Below are 23,093 nucleotides of genomic sequence, written 5' to 3'. Positions count from 1 at the left end.
TGCACTCGTTAATGCATCAATGGGAAAAAATAATAAAGGGTTACATTACGATCCTCTACATATATATATATATATATATAGCAACTGTAAATATTCCTGTATATTCATTTGCATGTCATATATATATATTGCAAGAGGTTGTGAAATATGTAAATATAATCATTGTCAAGTCTTCAGTTGCATTTAATATGAGATTACAATAAGGCTAGGGGTGGCCCTTCTGCTTTGCCATGTTTTCTGATCTGGCCCCTTTGGAGAACTAGTTGTAGAGCCCGCAAGGACTCAGAACACATTGAGATCATGTGAATAGTATTATAATTGAATTACAGGATCGAATAAATACATTGGTAAAAAAAAAACCAATACAAACCGGCGCCTAAAATGTGTCTGATAAAGTCCAAATGAGGAATACTCCAAAGCTGTGCTTTAACTTCTGTATTTACAATGTTGGATGAATCCACAGCCAGTTGACTCGTGAAACATGAAATAAAGAAGAAGAGATAATAGTGCAATACTGTTGATCAAACAAACATGTAACACAAACACAGGACAAACAACAACTAGAACAATAGACAATGAAAGCAAGGCTGAAAAAGAAGAGCTAATTTATTACAATAAAAGATATAAATAAAAACAATGAGCAGGCAACTGGTCCAGTCTGTTTAAAACTGGAATCCTACTCACAAGATGCTGTGAGTAAAATCAGTGTCCTGCAGTCTTAGGAACAGCTTCTCCTCTGGTGGCGTCCGGCTGTTCTCCTGAAACTTTCCGACGCTTTCACACTCCCCTGGATCCTAGGGTCCGTCGCTGGAGGTGAACCGATGCTTGAGGCTCCTGTTCCTGCTGCTACCAAACACTGAACGCTGGTGTGTCGCCTGCGTGCTTTCTTGATGAAAAACTCTTGCACTCTGACCATACGCGTTTCGTGCGCATGCTCACTTCATCAGGGGTATCGCATGCGCACGAAACGCGTAGGGTCAGAGTGTAAGAGTTTTTCATCAAGAACGCACGCAGTAGGATTCCAGTTTTAAACAGACTGGACCAGTTGCCTGCTCATTGTTTTTATTTATATCTTTTATTGAAATAAATTAGCTCTTCTTTTTCAGCCTTGCTTTCATTGTCTATTGTTCTAGTTGTTGTTTGTCCTGTGTTTGTGTTGCATGTTTGTTTGATCAACAGTATTGCACTATTATCTCTTCATTTTTGTTTCATGTTCATGGTTTTTTTGTTGTATTTTTTTACTGTGTTTTGGGTCAATTTATTCCTGGCAGCCTTGCCTAGTAAGTGCCGGGTTCTAAGTGTTTTTCACTAGTTTGCACTACACATATATTGTTTAGCGATTAGCGCTAATTGCACCACTCTTTTTTTGCCATTGATACATGGTAGAAATAGATGCAAGATGAAAATCCCTGTCTTTGTCCCAGTTTGGCTCCAAAATAATCTTGATATATCTCTTTGCTGATTTAAGGGAGTGGTTTGAACTCTCTCCCTAGGGGACAAGCCTCATTTTCGGGATGAGCAAGCAATACATATACAAAACAGTAACATATATTATCTCTTACAGTGCATGGAATGTCTTGTATATAATGTATAACCCTGCTCACTTAATGTAACTATGTATTTGTAACCATGTATCTGTCATCATAACTATGCCAGGACATACTGAAAACGAGAGGTAACTCTCAATGTATTACTTCCTGGTAAAACATTTTATAAATAAAGACTCCATACTTATCTGATCTAGGTTCCCATATTTGGTCACTCCTTCGACCTGCCTAAAATCTGGCGTGGCATGGGTTCCTCAAGTATAGGCTTGAAATCCACTGGTTTAGTCTTGAGTTACAGAGAGCTCTTTGGGTAGGAACCTGTGCTAGAGAAGACTGTTAAAGTAATAAGGTCGGCAAGTAATGTGGTTCTATACAGTCAAGGCAGGTGTAACAGTATTGGGCTAGTCACCAGGAGACTCATGGAAGTTTTCTACCAAGCTTATTTTCTGTGTCCTCTCGAATGTAAGTGTAGCTTTGAAACATCTCCCACGTTGAGGTTCTTGATTGATGAAATGACGGTGTCATTTGAGGGTTGGAAAGCTCTGTACACTATAATTTGATCTATGAAGAACCTTAACACTGGTCGGCTAAAAGGTATCACATCCTGCAACCAGTCTACACGTGTTCGAGACCGAGTGCTGCTTTGATCTGCTTTGAAAAAGAAAAGTGAATGTTTAACGTAGATGGTAAAAGAGATCTGTCCATGAAAATAAACCGTTTACTGGTATCATTTTATTTATATACCGCCAGCAGTGTGTTCAGAGCTTTACAAAATTACAATATAAGTATATATACTGTAAAGTACAAATAATGGGGGTACGGCCAACAGGTGAAAGGCAGCATACTGCAAACTTGGTGCTATACTGGGTGGGATTCTTCCATGTACATTGATCCAAATGTCGGTAAATAAAAAATAAAACCATATTCACCAATTCTGTTTCACACACATCACATTTCTTGCTGACACCGATAAATCAGATCTAGGACTGGCAGGTAATTTGCAATCAGAGGAAACACATTTTAGTCAAACGGGGAAAACAATATCTTGCTCTGACGGCCTGGAACATTGGCAAAGATGTTGAAAGGGTCTGGGATACCACAGAGGCTGATCAGCTTTGAAGGGTTCTGTACAAAAGGCGTATTCTTTTTCTAATTGGGCGATAAGAGGGAATCCTAAAGTTGTGGTCCTATTAGAGAGAACTTGCTAAATAAATTATGAATCAAGAAGGAGAACATGAACACTCGTTGGGTAACAGCTTTGGATGGTGACCTGCTTTCTTTGTGTTGTTTTTTTTCTTAGTCACTAAATACTGATGATAGATCCACGGCAGTTGTTCAGGTCTGCAAGTCTTCCCCTAACCCTTCAAGGAGTCGTAAAATGCAGAGGCTACATTCAGAGTAACAAGCCAAAAGTGAGAGAGGCTGTGCAGGTAAGGCCTACGGGGGTAATACTTGTTCATTTACCGTACAGCTCCAATCACTGACACATGGATCAGAAGCTAACAGTGACAATAGTATATAGAAAACCAGCGCATCAGAAAAAAACAAGTCCTGTTTTGTAATTAAGAACTGCAGTTGGAATAAATTCCTTCCATATAAGCATGTATCATAGCATAGCCCTAATAGGGTTAGGGGATTAGTACCTAATGCCAGCGGCACCATATATGAATAGTACAGACCAGAGTCCCATAATAAAGGAGAAATGAAGGGTACGGCGACCCATAAGTATCACTCACTTATATTCTCCTGGAGTGTCCACCCACAGGTATGTTCTAGGCGTGCAATCTCCCAGGTAGTAGCAGGAACAGGTAAAAGATAAGGCAGTGCACTGCCAGAGGTAACAGAAGGAGGCTCACGGCATGCAGCATCAAAAAGGTGTTTATTCCATGTTAAGTGGATCAAAGGTCCCCCCCTTAGGTCACAACAGGGGTCCACCAACGCGTTTCGGGCAGTATGCCCTTTCTCAAGGTGTGCTAACAGTGACAAACCTAGAGTGCTCATTTGCATGTCACTACCCAGTCATTGTGGCTAATTGCAGACATGTGACAGTGGGCTTAACGAAGCAGGTTTGGGGACCTGTACAAAACATGCAGATGCCGTAATATGATTCCTGAGTTTGCTGCACCATTGTAAAAGCCTAATTTATTCCCACTTTGTGTATTTTTTTTTGTTGTGAACTTTTTTCCGCTGCATGGTCCCGCCTTGTTATGTGCGACAGTTTTTGCGAACTAGTGGCAAAGGCCAAGCGGATTATAAACGGAAAAAGAGGGCCCATCCCTCTGTCGTGTTGTGAATTTGCAGCACGTGCGCTCCTTAAACCTGAGACCAAGAATATCCGTGGGGAAACTGGCCAATGTTTAAAAAGACACCAGGGAGATTCCATGTTTCTAGGAAGTGTCCTACTCAGTTACATAATTAGCCTGTTCATTCGCTATTGGCTATTACAGGGAAGTACAGTAGCACGTTGTCTTGTGCAGTTATAACCCCTTCCACACAGGTTTGTCCAGCAACAACACTGAATGTGATATGTTAAAGACCCAACATGTGTTAGTGTTATCATTTTTCCCATGGCCAGAATAACCAACTAGGTCACCTATGTAAAAATATGTTTGAAGAGATCAAGATAGCTTGTGTTTTCTTCTAGGCTTTAAAAAGAGACATGTTGAGCACAGTGTCAGACCGATGTGAAATATTATTTGAAGACATCCTCCTTAATGGACCACACACGGGTAAGGATCTGAATATGTGTTTCTTGTCAGTAACAGGGTTATATCCAGTACTCTTGCATTGCACTTTTGTATACCGTATGTAGTTTAGAATGAGAGATGAGATGATGGTCCTTTTATGTGACGAGGCAGCGGCTTAGTGAGTTAAGGCTTCCACTCTGACACTGATGGATGGAATCCTGTGTCCCCTCCTTCTGCATCAGGCACCAAACATTATAATCTCCTGGGGTCGGTAAGACGCTATGTCCAGCGCGGCCTACCGCGTGCTATATTTTACTTGTGAAGCGATTTTGAGTCCCATTAGGAGAAAAGCTCTAATTGAAATAAAGTTACTATTATTATTACTGTATTTCATTCACTTCTCTTATCATTGAACCGTATTTTACCACAACAATTGTAACCCTAGAATCTGAAAACGAAAGCTGTGCCCTCCCTCAAAGAGTATTTGTCCCCGTTACCGGGTCCAACATAAAGCTTTGTGACTATGTGTTTGGGGATGAAACTTCTGAAGATCTACACAACCGGTTTCTAGAGATGTTGGACCAAGATTTGCAAACTGAGGGCTTAGAGTTTGTGGAAGAGAACAGCAGTTGGACCAAAACAGGTAAGGATCAATATTTGTTATTGTCGTGACTTACTCGCGTCATTAGGTGATAGAAAGCAACGCATACTAATTCCAAGGAGAATACTGCAGCCGTGCAAACGTGTTTAAATCCAAGTGTCGGCTCCTTATGCCCTTGGACAAATCACTATATCTCCCTGTGCCCCAGATAGAGGCAGGGACTCATTGTACCTGCAGAATTCGGTGTACAGCTCTGAGTACACGGTCAGTGCTATATAAGAAAATAAATACGGTTATTATAAATCATACATTTAAATAGTGTTGTTGAAGAAATTATTCCACCAGCTGCTTGAAGAATTGGGTGAAGAATATTGCAAAATGATTAGTGTTGGCTGTTATTGCTATAGGCGATAACTAAGGAAACGTACAACTTGATGCTGGGAAGAACCACTTGGCCAAAGCCGCCCACCTAGACTGGTAAGAACCGCTTACATTTTCCGATCGGTTCATAGTTACATAGTAGATGAGGTTGAAAGAAGACATTTGTCCATCAAGTTCAACCTTTCCTAAATATTTATCCTATAAGTATATTGACTAGGAGATAGGCAAACAAAAGACCCCAGTGATACATTATCCGATGATATCTCATGCAGGGAAAATGTAATTCCTTCCTGACTCCAATACTGGAAACCAGATTACTCCCTGGATCAACATCCTTCCCATGTTTACTTATTTGGTATAACCCTGTATATCTTTCCTTTCTAAAAAATAATATGCCCAACCTTGTTTTGAAGATATCTATTGTATCTGCCATCACAGTCTCCATGGGTAATGAATTCCATACTGTAACTGCCCTAACTGTAAAGAACCCTTTCCTTTGTTGCTGGTGAAATCTCCTCCTTTCCTCCAACCTTAAGGGATGCCCGAGTCCTTTGTACTGTCCTTGGGATGAATAGTTCTTTTGAAAGATCCTTATACTGTCCCCTAATATATTTGTTAAACCTCAGACTCTATTTGATCTTTGGCTTGCTTTTATATTGAGGACAGCCTTCTGTATAATCAAAGCATTAAAAAAAAAAATTGTATTACTGTATCAGCCTTTACCAGCTCTGCTTGGCGGCTGTTCCATTAATCCACCACCCTTTTAGTGAAGACTTCTTCACACGTCCCATGAGCCTTTCCACCTCTTTTCTTTGCTTGCGTTTGCGATAAGTGTGACAAAGGACATGAAACAAATGGTTCACAAGAAAAGATTATGGGCCTTATGCAGAGAGGAACGTTATTTAATGTGAAAACGGCAAGAAAATAGCCACAGAATTGGAGCAAGTTATGGTCGTATGCAGAAAGCTGCGTTACCTAATTTTTCTGATGAGATTCAAAATTGCCAAGTTTTTCTGGCTAGATTGAACTCACTATAATATAGGGCAGAATGGCGAGTTGCAGTGCATCTATGCTACCTGCATACCACCCTATTTTAACATGGCGAATTTACCAATCTCTCCACGTGTTTGGCAATTTTTAAAGTAAAGAAACCTGCTGTGGAGAATTTTATGAATCTCTCCATGTTCTCTGCAGGAGAAGCTTCTCTGGGAAGTATTTTCTCCAAAATATGGTGCTATTTCCCTTCTCTATCCTCTCTGCATAAGCCCCTATATCACTTCAGATTTTCAGATACAAATACTGTGATAAAGTGATGCAGAATTTAATATCTCCATGTAACCTGTGTGTCATGTAATGCCTCCTGCTAAGGCTGCGCGCTGACCGCGCTCATGCTTGAGAGCGGTGATGTCACCAGCTCTCCAAGCATGAGCGCTGGGTGCTCTGGGTATTTCGCAAGCGCGCGGGGGGGGGGGGGGGGGGGCGTTGCGGGCAAGTTGAATGCGCTTGAAAGTTAAAATGTTTTTGTTTACTCAAGCGCCAAGCTTAAGTGAGCGTGCGTGCCACGCACGAGCGCGCGCGCGGTGTGAGCGGGGACTTACACATAAAGATTTATGTAAGTAAAAGCGGCAAGCACCGTGCGCTCAGCGCGTTCAGCGCTAGCGTGGCCGCAGCCTATCACTATCCAAATCTCAAGCGGGCGCACACAATGGCAAAGTATGGAACAAAGACTGATACATTGATGCAAAAAGCCACAAGATGAAAATGACACAATTTATGTACATTCTTCTCCAAACTTGCTTTTTTACCCCCTGTGTAGGGCTATAGTACATGTCTTATATAAATAATAAAGTAACCTTGTCATTATCAGAATGACTACATTTTTATTTTTACCTGAAAATACTATAATGATCTCTCAGGAGATGACTTTGTGGTATACTGAATGTGAAGTCGCACAGCACAAATATTGGGGAACACCTCTGCTATACTGTTAACAGCTTCATCTCATCACTTAGGCCCGCTGCATATTTCTTGTTTAGCAGGCTTTGGAAAGTATTGGGAAGCGTGCATCTTCGTGACTTAGCATTGTGCATGTTTCATACATCAAGCAGCCACATCCTGCCCTGTCATTTATATATTGCTTGGATTAAGCAAATAACAGAATTCTATCTTGCATGTGCGTGTTAGGTGAATAGGTCAGTTTGGTTGATGTAAGAACTAGGGGTGTTCTCGTGGTTTGTATATAAAATCAGTGCACTCTAAACAACACAGCTGGTGGAAAACATATTATAATTTTTTTTTATTTCCTAAATTGAAACCGCAGTGTAAAGTAAACTCTGCCTTTAATGTGGAAAGGTTTACTCTCATGTTTCAGAGCATTTTAAATTCAAATGTCGGTTTAATATTTATTTTCGTAAAGCTTTCATATTCAGAGTGCAGCTTCCTGCCGATGTGTACTGGAACAAAATGGCACGCCCATCTATACCAGCTGTTCTGTGTGCCAGTATCCTGGTAGCCTTTGCAGCGGCTGCCTTATATTGAGCACTCCGATATCATTCTTCATCAAGGGCTGGTGTATCATGGGAAATTTGGAGTAAACAAAATGTCATTTCATTTTGCATCAGTGTATGAAGGTATATTTGTCCCGTGTGCTTCAGCTTTAGATTTTGTGATGGGGCTGGTGAATTGGAGGGGTTACATAATGCATAGATATAATGAAGCATCAAATTCTGTGTCTGAATCATTTTTTTTTATCATCATGTATTTGCTTTAAAACGTAAAAGATTGCAAATGAGCAGTTCATGCTGTTGGTGGTTCCTGCCGTGCTGGTACTATGCCACGGGCAGGTTGGTACTGGTGACAGCTTGGTCCGTCAGTAGTGTGGGCTTTGCGTGTGTTGGGCTCAGGCTCTCACATGCTACTATAGCAGCAGTTGCAAAAGTACACGTTTTTGTAAACCTTTTTCACAGGGTAACAATATATAAAAGAAAGGAGTGTATCGGTGGGCCCTCCCTCTCACCCGTGTGTCCAAGATAAAACATGACATACTTTCAGAACAAGCCAAGCACTGTACCCACATGGAGGTGACATCTGCGGCTGGTGCTGGCTGCTTTGGGGGATCACAAAGTAACCACAACCAACGTGCCGCGTTCCCAACGCTTCTTTATCGCAACTAATCGCTATATTATTTTCATTGTCATTGTCTACTGTGTATATATCTGTGTGGATTCACGCTCCAATCCCAACTCCACAAGCCAAATGGTGGGTTTCCCATCTGAGTGATTGATTATTATATCAGTGCCAATCAGCAACAACTGTTATGGACTATGATTTATGGTTCATCTTCCTTATTTTAATCATCATCATCGCTGTCGTGGGGATCTAATATAAACGTATTCCCACTGGAGTTAACCACCATCTGTTTCTTCTCTATTTGATGGTACCAGGGTCTCAAACATTTTTACCAGTAGCCTCCATTAGATTGCCAGTGATACTTAATACTCTTTAATAGTACACACTAAGCCGACTCTTGACATAACCTCTTCTAGTCTGCAGAAACCTACTGAATTAGTAGTAGATATAATACGCATATCCAACGCATGGATGGCAGCTATGGCTCTAGTGATGTGCTGTGCCATAGGGTTTCTGGGATCCAACTTCTTTCCTCTTTGAAATTAATGTTGGACAGTTATTTGTTTGGGAGCAATAGAGCAGTTAAGTTGGGAAGAGGGCTTGGCCTTTCCCTTCACCATCTGGGGAAACTGAGCTTAGCACCCGGGAAGTGTTACTCTCCCTTGATGACAAGGATTGGTCGAGAGCGAATGAGATGGTGATATACTGTAAATATTTTTTTTAAATAATCTATGCCTTGAGTTTTCTGGCTGGGCTCCTCTACACAATATACTTTCTGCCTTTGGCTAGGTAGGCAGCTGACCATAGCATTGTGAGGACACGCGAGCACATCGGTGACATCATAATGCACAGTGTGTTGGTTAGCTATAAATGCTGTCTCCTGCCAGGAGGAGGTATCAGTCATTGGGCAGCATGGAGCAGATGAGGTGGAAGGTTTTGTTGTGCCAGTATCAGCTTGGTTACCTCAGTAACATCCTGAAAACCAATGTAGACCATCAGAAGTAGGGTGAAGATGTGAGTGCAGCCTAGTCTAACTAGGGGCAGGGTGGCATTAGGGCTGTTTCTTTTTGTATTAGGTGAATATTCCATTAGTACTATTAAAAATATGCTATGCCTGGAGTTTCCTGACTGGCTGCTGGCTGGGAATCTCTCAGTGGAACGGGACATTTGGTCACAGCCGTTTCACCGCGATCAAATGGCCGCCGCAGACGATTCATCTCTAGAAACTCTACCACATGCCGCTTCGAATGTAAGTTTTATTAGGGTAAGGGGGTTAATTTAAGGGCTTTGGTGGTTAGGGTACAGGGTTTTAGGGTAAGTGCTTAGGGCAATGGCTTTTAGTTTAGGGAGTTGACTTACCTTAGCAGCCAGCAGCAAAGTGGTTGGCAGCGGAAACAGATTCCGGTGGAGGAGAATGTCGCGGCAAAGTGCTGGTGGCCATTTTTACACGGCAAAACGTCAGTGACCAAATTTCCTAGACCGCCTCTCCACCCCAACAATAACTCAGAAGACTGACATGAGGTGGCAGTAACGAGTACAGAAGACTGACACGGATTATTTAGAATTGCTCTAACATTGCACTTTGTGTTCCTATTAATGTAATTCTGTTTCTAGAATATTCTTTAAATCCTAGAGAATCTCTATATTATAAACTTCTTTTGTCCGCCCTTCCGTCAGATATAACTCATCAGGGACTTCATAATGCACATAGGCTGGTGGCAGATATGGAGAGTCATATAGCTATAAAGTTTACATAGAAAGCAGGTAAAGAAAGACGGGAAGTCAGTTGGCGCATGAGGAGAAAGTAAGAATGCTGGAGAAGGAGAGAGAGGCGGAAAGAACTGGGGACATAAGAAGATATTAAATGAAAACGATAAAAGAGAGAGAAGTGAGGGAGAAGAGTTGGGGAAGATAGAGAAAGTGGGGGAGAGAGAAGGTGCAGAGGGTGGGGTTGGCATGCATGGGCCTACCCCCCTCCTAGTGTGTGTGTGTGTGTGTAAAAAAAAATATATATATATATATATATATATATATATATATATATATATGTTATGGTGGGTAAAAAAAAATGACAAAAACCCTCCACAGTAAAGCATATAGCAACTGTAAATATTACTGTATGTTCATTTGCATGTCTTAGACAGGTCTGCAACCCTGTCTTTCACCATTATCGCCCAGCACACAGCGCTTCCACTGCAGCAAGAGATTCTGGGAAATGACATGCAAATGAGCACACAGTGCCACCTTTTGTCTGAAGCTCGTATTACACGAGCAAATCGATTTTGTCACTTTTTTTACCCACCATAACCTTAATTGTGGTGAATACCTACTCTTAGTCTCAAACCAGCATAGCCAGCAACCAACCTCACACTGATGATGCCCATCAAGGTTGAAACATGTCTGTGAGTGGGTTTACTGGCTTTGCATCTCATCCCAGCCTCTGTCTAAAAGCTGTGTTTAAAACAGTATGCATTGGCTTAAGAATTTGCTCGTGTAATTAGACAAAAGGTGGCACTGTGTGCTCATTTGCATGTCATTTCCCAGAATCCCTTGCTGCAGTGGAAGTGCTGTTTGCTGGGTGATAATGGTGAAAGACAGGGTTGCAGACCTGTCTAAGACATGCAAATGAATATACAGGAATATATATATATATATATATATATATATATATATAAGAAAATAAAAAGGAAAAGCGCACCCCCTAGTGCATTATCTCCAAGGTTTGAAGATATAAATTTAATGGTAGTAAAAATGGAGGGCAATACACACTTACAAGATATAAAATATAAAGCTCACGTAAAGGTATCTCAGAGAGCCTGATGTCACCAGCTCATGCAGATGGAAAGTGCAGGCACAGCGTGACTCACTGTAGCCACCACAGCAAGATCACCCACAGCAGCGTCTCCACCCAGGTACAGCTGATGCCAGGTGACTATGGCGCGAGTGCAGGAGCCAAATCGGTAGCCTCCACCGGGCATCAAGCAAGTCAGGCACCTCAAAGGACCTGACATTGTCTCAGAAATCAACGAGCATGTAACCCAAACTGAAGTGGGTAATAGATCATGTGGTATATTCGTGTAGATCCTCTCTCTCTATTTCTTATGGTTCCTGGGGGTACGTGGATTCACTCAGGATGACATAGTATCAGCCATATGTATATGGGAAAACGGAAAGCCAAACATAGTGTGCACTTCTACCACACTCTCCCGTCGCGTCACTTCCGGTTTACCGGCGTCTTGCCTCCGGTATCGCGGCGCGGGTGGATTCACCAAATGGAGGGGATTCTCAGGTGCAGATCAGATGCAGGTGAGTGGCGACAGCAGGGCGCTTCCGACAGTCGGTGAATCCACCCGCGCCGCGATACTGGAAGCAAGACGCCGGTAAACCGGAAGTGACGCGACGGGAGAGTCGGGCAGAGGGGGTGAGAATTGGGACACAGAGTTCGCTTTTCCTATGTGCAAGGTATAAGTTTTATTGATGTATGCATACACCTATATGGTTTTTTAGTGATTAAAAGTTGTTATTTTATACGGTACACACTATGTTTGGCTTTCCGTTTTCCCATATACATATGGCTGATACCATGTCATCCTGAGTGAATCCAAGTACAGGCAGTCCTCGTTTTACAACGCTTTGTTTTACAACGAATGGCTTATCCAACGCTATGCAATGCATTGAAAAAGGTGAACAAAATAAAAGTGCGCAACTACAATAGATAAGTGACGTGATAAGTGTAATACAATGGAATAGGTGACCTTGTGTATATATTGAAGTATATGGAGCGTCTGCAGCTGTGACACCAGGGATGGCTCTGGTATAAGCACACAAAAATACAAAAAACACAGCGCACAACGCTCATAGTGTGTCACGACTGTGCTCGCCACAAACCTGGGTCGGACCGCGTGGCTGAGGTGGGGTTGTAAAAGCACCGACCTGAGACCGCGCAGGCTGATCCGGATTGCGCAGTTCGTAGTCGTACGTAGCAGGATCAGGATAGGAGAAGACAGCATCGTCGGTGGACACGCCAGGGTCAGGACTGGAGACATCAGGGTAAACGTTGTTCAAGCAGGAGTTCGGCAACAGGTAGTCAGGAGAGCCCCGCTTCAGCTTAGGAGCGCGGGAGTGGCTTCTGCGCGTGCGGCGACCATGGCCCATGGTACTGGTCTCAGGAGGTGGTAGACAGACCAGAGTAGCACACCGCCTAGCTGCACTGGTAAACCAGTGCTTCAGCGCAAGAGTCCTGAGCGGGCTGGGGAATCCTCCGATTCAGCGCAGGAACCAGGACACGGCCTCTCTAGATTAGGGAAAGAGTAGGCCCCAGGAAGCTGAAGATACTCAGGGAAACCTCCGCTTCAGTGCAGGAAACCAGGAACAGACCGCTGCATGAATATAGCAGCCGGTCACAGGAAACAAGGAGCTGAAGTAACAAGGAGAGTACTCAGCTTCAGCACAGGAAACAGGAACTGACCGCTGCATGAGACTAGCAGCCGGTCACAGGAACCAGGGAGCTGAAGACAACAAGGAGAGTACTCCGCTTCAGCACAGGAACAGACTGCTGCGTTACACTAGCAGCCGGTCTCAGGAACCAAGGAGACAGACAAGACAAGGCTTATGGCAGAACACAGAGACATCCAGGAAGGACTATGCTCGGCAGGGAGCATTATGGGAAGGCAATACTTAAAGGTCCGTGAACCAATGGCAGAAGGGGCGTGTGGCAGCATTACTTTGGTGAGTGAATCCAGGCTGCAGCAAACAGGAGAAGTGCTCCAGGACCGCACAAGCCTGCAAGGTAAGGCAAACAGTAAACCGAGGAGCGGATTCCTTACAGTACCCCCCTCTTCACGTGAGACCTCCGGGCGAACAAGACCACTCATAGAGTTGGGGGACCAGGAGTTGTTCCTGAACCGTCTAGGATTGGTGTTAGAGTCATGGTTCAGAGACTCGTGGTCACTCCTTTGTGTACCCCCACCCCCCGGAGAGAACTGCGGCCAGCTAGGGCCATCCATGGGTCTCGGGGACATCGAGTTGTTCCTAAAGTTTTTTAGGCGGAAAGGGGATCCGTAAACGAACAGTTCCTTGGTGAGTACTGTTCTAGGATATGAGAGTGGTGGTAGAGATATCATTGGTACCTGGCTCGCCCCGCGAAATGGCTTGGGAATCCAAGGCTGTGAAGAACCAGAGGGTTCCGGAGCAGAAACGGCAGAAGAACCCCCACTGGGAGCCCAGTCTTTAGTAATGGGCCCAGAATTTAGGATAAGCGGCCTTGATAGTTGATCGAATATACCCGGGCGACCTTCGGGACAGACAAAGTCTTGGCTGACCTCTGCATGTAGGAATTTGAGAGGGACTTCTCCTCCAGAGGTCTCCCAGGTAGTGGTCAGCGAGGGTATAGGGTGGGGGGTTGCATTTCCCGGTATTGGTAAGGAAGGTGACAAGGCAAGCAGTAAACCAGACATAGAGACCGAAATCTTGGTATACGTACAGAGTATTTCCAACTCAAAGGAAATAACAGGGGCAACAGAAGGCTCCGAGGGGGAAAAACATCGTTTCACAGAGGCAGAGAAGCACTCAGCAGTGGAGCTCTCAAATACTGGGGAACCCTCAGTGGGAGATAATATTGTCTGGGGAGTAGGAATAGGCTTTGGGGCTCTAATATTAGAAACTTGAGAATCAGGCAGAGCAAGGGTAGCGGAGGGAGGGGAGCTAACCTCAGAAGCTGAAGTCTGTACTTCAGTGACAGGGACCTGAGAGACTACAAAAACAGCAGCGAGTAAAGGAATTGACTCCGGAGCTGGAGGCTCGGAATTCATAACAGAAACATCTCGCAAAGCAGGGGTACCGATAGGAGAACTAGCGTCAGGAGCTGGTGCCTGGGAATCAGTGACTGGTAATGGGAGAGTAATGATGGGAGTTAAAGAGACAATAAGCGGTAAGTTGGAACCGTGGAAACTCTTAATAGCAGAAACCTTTGAAGTAAAAGGAGTCTTATCCAAAACTGCAAGGGCCCTAACAACAGGGGTGCTTGTCATGACAAAAACAGATTTAGGCGTGTTTACTAGTGCAAAAATTCTGATAACGGGACTCCTAGCCAGTGGTGAGGGTGTCAGGGTTTGATTAGTGAGAACATCAGATATAGTGATAAGTGACTTAGAATCAATCACTGAGGTTCTAGGTTTGCTGGACATGTGTGAGAAAGTACCCTTTAAGACAGGAATTTTAATTTTTACCCCGAGTAACCCAACGGTTGCTGGAGCACGTTTAGCTGCAGTGCTGAGGGACTGAGGTTTAGCAAGAGCAGTAAAACTAAATAGCTCAGATTTAAACACCAGGACTTGTAATATAAGCAGGGTGGTCTCAGACTGTACTAAGGGGGTAACAACCGATATGCTGATCCCTGGAGGGTTTGCATGGGCAGAGAAATCAGGGGAACTAACAGCAAGGACGACCTCTATAGAAAGAGATTCTGAATCTGAAGGGAGGTTTTTACCTCTCCGAGTATCAGGGCCGACAAGGCAAATTTCAGAGAGAGGGGAAACTGTGTGCAGGCTTCTAGCTAGCACATATGAAAAAGCGTCGCTTTTAAGTGAAAACAGTGTGTCAGCAAACCCTCCTTGGAACACCACATGAACCCCAGGAGGGGCATACTGACCACTGTACGGTTTTAACCCTAAGCTTTGAGAAGAGGAGAACACAGACAGTACACGGGGGTTAATCATAACTGTACTGGTCTCTGAAGTGGGTATTTGGTAAGGAGTGTCTGGGAAACCAGAAATGACTGCAGATTCCACGACGTGGGGACTAAGTGCTGAAGCAGGGATCATCGCTCTCTGGGTGACGGACTGGTTCAGCGAAGTACCTGGAAATGGGAACTCTGCGACCAAGCTTAGGGAAAAACTTGGTAACTGAATACATTTAACTGGAATCAGAACTTTAGCCGAAGTTTCAGGGGGCACAGCAGCTGAAACTTGAGCTGAAGCAGGGGTTTTATAGCAAAAACTAACTAAGGATTCAGCAACCTTGGGGAAGTCATTTAATGCAACCTCTGCTATAGGATTGGGGACACATTCTCTGAGGCTAGAACGAAGGCATTAGCTAGGAGGCAGCAAGAATTTACAGGAGTTAAAGTAGATAATACCTGAGAGTAGAACATAGAGAGTTTTTCCTCTGTAATAGGTGAGACAAGGGATTCTTCCTCTGGAGCTAGGGACGTGACCATGGCTGGCGGAGAACAGGGGGTTACCAAAGGGGACTCAGAGAGCTGCCCCACAGGGTTTAATACAGGAATAACCCTGGGAACAGAACTTAGAAATTCAAACTGAGTACGTGGAGGTAGAAGGGATTTGTTCCCGGATACTAGAGCCTTAGTGTTTGTTAGAGAAATATACGTATACTCCAGGGGAACCTCACAGGACTGATCAGCAGGGGTTAACGTAGACGTATCATTGGTGTCAGAGTACCCGGGTGTACCATCAGGGATAGGGACCGTGGCAGCTTCTATGTTAGGGGGCAGTGATAGTGGGTCAGTTTGGTCATTTCCTGGAGAGGGAGATACGTCCCCAGGTTTAGCGACAGGACTGGCAGCACAGGTGGACTGCCAAGCGGCAGCGTAGCTGGCGAGGAGAGGGTCCTGTTCCTTTATGCAAATGTCCAAAGTCAGGGAAAGTACACGGAGTGTGTCTTGAGCATGAACCACCATGAAGAGGGGGTCCTGTTGTACTAGGTGAATGTCCAATGATAAGGCCAAGTGAAGGAGTGCATTTCGGGCGTTGGCAAGTTTGATAGGATGCACATTATCCCAGGTTAAAGGGGAACCAGAGGAGCAAACACAATCGGCCAGAGACTGTTTTAAGTCCTTGAGGCAATAAGCCTTACTAATGAGATCGTTACGGCATTGTCTTTGCAACGGGGTTAAACCTTCATACATAATTTGATCTTCAATCAGGGGTAGTATTTCACACAGATACTGGTTTTCAAACTGGGACTGGTCTACAGGCCGGGACAGGATTTCAGACAGAAACATACCAACCCTCACCACAGGGCGGTCCGAGTTTGTGGGGCCGAGCATACTGTCACGACTGTGCTCGCCACAAACCTGGGTCGGACCGCGTGGCTGAGGTGGGGTTGTAAAAGCACCGACCTGAGACCGCGCAGGCTGATCCGGATTGCGCAGTTCGTAGTCGTACGTAGCAGGATCAGGATAGGAGAAGACAGCATCGTCGGTGGACACACCAGGGTCAGGACTGGAGACATCAGGGTAAACGTTGTTCAAGCAGGAGTTCGGCAACAGGTAGTCAGGAGAGCCCCGCTTCAGCTTAGGAGCGCGGGAGTGGCTTCTGCGCGTGCGGCGACCATGGCCCATGGTACTGGTCTCAGGAGGTGGTAGACAGACCAGAGTAGCACACCGCCTAGCTGCACTGGTAAACCAGTGCTTCAGCGCAAGAGTCCTGAGCGGTCTGGGGAATCCTCCGATTCAGCGCAGGAACCAGGACACGGCCTCTCTAGATTAGGGAAAGAGTAGGCCCCAGGAACCAGGAAGCTGAAGATACTCAGGGAAACCTCCGCTTCAGTGTAGGAAACCAGGAACAGACCGCTGCATGAATATAGCAGCCGGTCACAGGAAACAAGGAGCTGAAGTAACAAGGAGAGTACTCAGCTTCAGCACAGGAAACAGGAACTGACCGCTGCATGAGACTAGCAGCCGGTCACAGGAACCAGGGAGCTGAAGACAACAAGGAGAGTACTCCGCTTCAGCACAGGAACAGACCGCTGCGTTACACTAGCAGCCGGTCTCAGGAACCAAGGAGACAGACAAGGCTTATGGCAGAACACAGAGACATCCAGGAAGGACTATGCTCGGCAGGGAGCATTATGGGAAGGCAATACTTAAAGGTCCGTGAACCAATGGCAGAAGGGGCGTGTGGCAGCATTACTTTGGTGAGTGAATCCAGGCTGCAGCAAACATCAGGAGAAGTGCTCCAGGACCGCACAAGCCTGCAAGGTAAGGCAAACAGTAAACCGAGGAGCGGATTCCTTACATAGTGCATTAAATGATATCTTTAGTAACCAAAATAAGGAGGTAAGTATTGTGCGTACATTTAAATAAAATAAACAAGCATTTCAGGGTTATTGTTACCCAAACACCAACGGACGCCCGTGATAGTCTCGTGACTCTCTCCTTCTCACTCCAACAGCCTCGGTGTAGGGTCTGGATAATCTCCACTCCAATCGCTGGTATTTCAGCCTCTCGCCTTGGGGTAAGGCTAGTACAGTCTCACGTAGGTGAACAGCAGTCCAGAATGACCTCCGCTTGTGTGCGCAATGCCCGTCACTGCACAGGTCTCGTTTGCAACGGAGCAGCTATGCAATGCATACCTATGTTCATTTTTACAATGCCAAAATGGCTTATCCAACGCTCTTACGATGCTTTGCAAAGTTGTTTGTGTATATAATATATATATATATATTATACTATATAATATATTATATTTTTATATTATATTATATATTATGTTATATTATATATATAATACAGTATATGCACTATATAATTTATGTGTGTGCTGCGTATCTTATTGTCTGCATAAAATATTTTGTGTATTTTAGCATTAAAAATGCCTTCAGGAACGGAACCTTTCATTTAAACAGTGTTCCTATGGGAAAATGTGTTTCGCTTTACAACGTTTCGCTATCCAACGCCATTTTGAGTAACACATTGTGTCGGATAACCGAGGATTGCCTGTACCCCCAAGAACCATAAGAAATAGAGAGAGAGAGAGGATCTACACGAATATACCACATTATCTATTACCCACTTCAGTTTGGGTTACATGCTCGTTGATTTCTGAGAAAATGTGAGTTCTGAATTTATAGAAGTCTACAAATTTGGAGAATCATCTACAAAGACTGTGTTGCACTATTGTATTATTTCTTTATTCCACATATCCACCACTGATTGAGTTGCGCTCCCCTTCACTTTCCACACGTTCCAGCAAGAAGGATTTCTGTGGACCATCCTTCTAAGGGTTTTGAGCAGCATTTTTTCTTATTTCACTTATTGCACTGGTTTGCTTTTTATTTGCACATTATTGTATATATATTCACCATCACTGTTTACGTCAAAATATACCTATCACTTTAAATACCTCCTTAGAGCGCTGTTAGAAGTTTTTTCACCTTAAAAGACCTCCAAGTGTGCAAGAAGTCCCTCTGAGTAACGCAGAATCACCGCGAGAATGCAGTGATGTCAGTTCCTATGCGTTTATATATACACAGTACAAAGCTATGGGCCAAACAGTATGTATATATATATATATATATATATATATATATATATATATATATATATATATATATATATATATATGAAAAACAAAACAGAGAGCGCACGCCCCATAGTGTAACACTGTAACATTTAATGTAGGGAAATATGGAGGGGGGGATTAAAAACACTCACAATGTGCAAGTTAAAATATAGCAATATGTGAGTTATAATCACCACCAAGGCTGGTACATATATATATATATATATCCCCAGAATGTCTCCTGATAGGAGAGACTCTTGACTCTATCTCCTCCTCTTCTCTCTCTGGGGACAGCCTTATCCCCTTAAACATCAACGCTGATGGATCCTTGTTGTGATGTAACGCAAAATGACGCAACAGACTCTGTTTCTCATACCCACTTTTGATGTTTCTGATGTGCTCCTGGATCCGCACTTTGAAACACCTTTTAGTGCGGCCCACATATTGGAAGACATTCTGGATCTATAAACTCGGCTCTCTCTCCCCTCAAGGGTTATACGAGGACGTTGACATCTGGTCTCTCTACTGAGTAACTGCATCTTTTCTCTTATGTCTCCCATCTGTAAGGTGCTATCTATAGTAGTAATATTTTTCTGCCATTTTTATTAGGTTTTTAAGTTGTTGACCATTATTCTCCCTTTTATGTCTGCATGCCTAATTTGGTGTTCTTATTTTTCAGCTTCCGTTTATCTTGGCATTTTCATTGTTTATATGTATTTTTATTGTGATATATATTCATTGTTTTACCTAATGCTCATTATGTCTACAGCTGTTTGGCATTTTTCTGCGAGTTTGAGGATTGGTCAGGTAATATGAGAACCTGGCCAATCATCTCGGAATGATGGGTATTTATTTAGAATGATTGCCCAGCTTTCCCAGTCCCTGATGAAGTGGCATTTTGCTACGAAACGCGTTGGATGGTGCCAAGTAGTTCTCACTATCGGCATCTGCTCTTCTATTACTGTGAGCATATTGATTTGCTCTCATTTCCGCTCCCGCTACACTGTATGTGCATTGATCGCATCCAGTCTACTTGGGGCATTACGCGCCGTAGCCACGTCATCAGTGGGCGACGGGCGCTCCCAGTCACGTGACTGTGAATACCGGCGTTGTGGTGTGAAGCGTGATCCACGGCGAGCGTGCTGGACTATTCTACGGGACTTCAACATCGGTTCCCTGCTTTACGGAAGTGTGGAGGACAGTCCAGAGCAATATCTTTCTCACAAAGGACTTTGTGTGCTGTGGTGTAGGGGATTCCTTTCCTGTACACAATCTTGAAAGGAGAGGAGGATCCCGCTGCTGATGTTTAATAAACCAGACGGAAAGATCTTGATCTGCTGATTCCTGTTCCAGCGTGCAGTAACCCCTACAATGCCACATTCTATGCTTGTCTTTTTTCAATCTGATGTACGCAGAACCTTTAATAATACATTTTCATGTTTCTATCTTCACTATGAGCGTTGTGCGCTGTGTTTTGTTTTTTCTTCCTAGTGTCGGGTTATTGAACCACCCCCAACTACGGCTGCAGACGCTCTAGATTTCACTATCATTAAGGTCATATGTTTATGTGTATGGGTGTTTGAGGATTATGTTGTGCCTCTCTCACCTCTGATTCAATTTTAGTAGCGCATTGTATTTTTCTTTCTCCATGCATAACCGAATGCCTGGCTTCTAAGGGACCCTGGGGAGATGCACTCCAGGATGTATACAAACAGTCAGAGCTTCAAAGGGGTTAACCAGCTGGCCAGCAACTAGGGGTTTCTCTGACAAGAGCCAGATATTCTGTCACTGAGCAAAAGGGGTTTGGCCAGGCATGCTAAGCGGGGGGACATGGGTGAAGCTTGTTGCCCGGTTACCAAGACTACTGGCAACCTTGCAATAGGGCATAATTTGGCTCCCACGCCAAGATTGGTTCCCCATTGCCCAGATAGGGTTTTGAAGGTATTATAAGCTGGTGCAGGCTCATGGGGTTGTTGGGTCTCTGCTGTAACATCAGGAAGGAGGGGACGGGGGTTAAGAGGAGTTTTATCACCATCACATATTTGTACTCCACTCAGGATTTCGTTAGATCTAAGGACTGAGGCGCGCGCAAGCTTACCAGTGAGCCCCTGCAGCCGCAATGAGAGCGGCTTTAGCAGGGGCTCGCGCACGCTTGCGGAAGCGTGTGTCTTAACACATTTTTAGTTTCGGCACTCACGGGAGCGCAGGGCCGGTCACGTGAGTGGTTCGCCCAATGAGGGCGAACCAGCTCCGTGACGTCACTGGCCCACCCCCAGACACGCCCACGGATGGTACGCGCTCCAAGGCCAGGGAAAGCACCCGCTTTCCCTCAGCCTCAGCGCGCCTCCGCACGGCTGCAGTCTCTGGACTCAGCCTTAGAGATACATTCTGCAAGGGCAGAACGAAATTCTTTTATTTGGCTGAAATATAGGGGTGGCAATTTGTGCCCCTAGCCAAAAGACTGTCCTGTTGCCTGAACTTTAAGTCCAGAAACCTGTTATTTCATTGGAATATGTGTTGATTTATGATATTTTGATAATTCAAGCTGTGTGTGTTCTTTATGTGAATAAACCCAATTAATTTTATTTCATGCTTTTATTCAATCAAAGGATCCAGATGGTAAAAGGTGTTAAAAAGCTTGGTCTCCTGTGACACCATGGACCAAAGTTCACTAATAATAGTGGCATGTCTAAAGGTAGTGTGTGTAAAAAAATAAAGGTTGAATGGGTCTGAGATCCAAGAAGATTATTTTTAATATTTGTAGTGGAGAAGGTATCCCAGAAAAAAACTGGATTCAGAAATGCTGAAAAGCAAATTAATTAAATGGTACGTTGCAAAAATGCTATTTCTAGAAATAAAGTATAAGCAACTGATACTTTTTATTAAAGGGAAGTGTTTTCCAAATGTGTACTTCCCCTTTCAAACCCATAATTAGGTTGTATTCCCTATTAGCGAGCACACACCACACAATAATGGAAATTATACTTCAGATGCTGTGCTTGTATATTTAGCCAACTGCTCAAATACATACAGTATGCATCAAAATGAACAGTAGCATAGCGGACAGATAAGATGCAAGCAGCTTGCATGTTTTTGAATCATGATTCCAAACGACATTTCGGACAACAGATCACTGCCTTAAGGAAGGTCCATCGGTAGATGAGGAAGGTCCATCTGTAGATGAGGAAGGTCTATTAGTAGATGAGGAAGGTTCATCTGTAGACTGAAACTGCACTGAAAAGTTAAATTATTCTGCTTGTGAAACCAAGCTGCAATTTTCAGTAATCTGTTGTTTTTCTCATTTAAAAAAAACTTAAAGGGCCAGATTCAATAAAGTCTGAACACAAAATGTATTACTATACTAGCGGAATGACCCGGTGTTGCCCGGTGGGGGATGTCCAAAGTAGGAAGAGTTCAAAATATTTTGTTTAAAATTTCTAACAATAGTTTAGCTAAAACATGCAAAGCTTCTATCAGTTCTCACAACTGTGTGATCCCTACATACCCCCCAAACCTGTCTGGCACCTGCTTTTGGCCTCCCTCACCCCCACCCTCCCTATAACAACCACCTTCTTCTTCCTCGCCGTCTTATCTGCTGTCTCCTATCCGCCATCCACAATTTCTCTAAGCAAGTAAGCCACTGGCTGTTGTAGCTGGTAGGCTATATATCTGGCACGTGACATCATATTGGTGGAATCATAATGAGTTGCAGACATATTGTACATACCCAAGAGACAGATATATATCTTGGGTATATATATAATATGAAAATAACTAATGATAAACAGCTTGCCAATATATTAGTATTTAAGTGTTTAAAGCAACCGGTGCAAAGGAATGGTAATGACAGAAACAAACAGACAAGGAGACAAAGATGGTCTCCCAGAGATCCCTATTGACTGCATAACAAGGTTGCTGAATTAAAGGGGGTACAATACTCCCTGACAATCAAATAAAGCTAAATGGGGTACAGAGAAGTAACCTCTCCCAGCACTGTGGGAGGGCAGTTACCAATAAAAGCCTAGTACAGGCCAAAATAATAAAGTTTTATTTATACAAGAAACAGCGACGCATACTCAAATGACATAAAAACAATTAAAACAACAGGGTGATAAATCTAAGTGTGGGGTCCACACACATTTATTAGTAACTGCCCTCCCACAGTGCTGGGAGCGGTTACTTCTCTGTACCCCATTTAGCTTTATTTGACTGTCAGGGAGTATTGTACCCCCTTTAATTCAGCATATATAATATGGAAAGTTATGGGCCAAACATACCAAAACCCCACCTACGCTCTTCCTTTTAATCCTATTAGATCGCATGCCACGTTTGGTGGCTCTAGGACTAAGCGTGTGGATTTGTATAGCCGCACAAACAAACAAACTCTGAATTATAGTATAGATTTATATATATAAAAATAAAGTTTTCTCCGCCCTTTCGTCAGATA

The 23,093-nt window shown here is 43.8% G+C and overlaps 1 protein-coding gene across 1 annotated transcript in view; it reads left to right on the top strand.

The window, feature by feature from the left end:
- Positions 1-23,093, top strand: part of ODR4 (odr-4 GPCR localization factor homolog) — a 48,835-nt gene that overhangs the window by 19,198 nt on the left and 6,544 nt on the right. The window contains 4 exon segments of the mRNA XM_075615488.1: positions 2,848-2,907; positions 2,909-2,977; positions 4,192-4,276; positions 4,680-4,877. Of these exon segments, the coding sequence (XP_075471603.1) occupies positions 2,848-2,907; positions 2,909-2,977; positions 4,192-4,276; positions 4,680-4,877 (412 nt within the window).

This window comes from Ascaphus truei, chromosome 10, assembly GCF_040206685.1.
Source record: "Ascaphus truei isolate aAscTru1 chromosome 10, aAscTru1.hap1, whole genome shotgun sequence".
NCBI lineage: Eukaryota > Metazoa > Chordata > Amphibia > Anura > Ascaphidae > Ascaphus > Ascaphus truei.
Note: the sequence above shows the minus strand (reverse complement) of the source record. Positions and strands in the feature narration are given on the sequence as shown.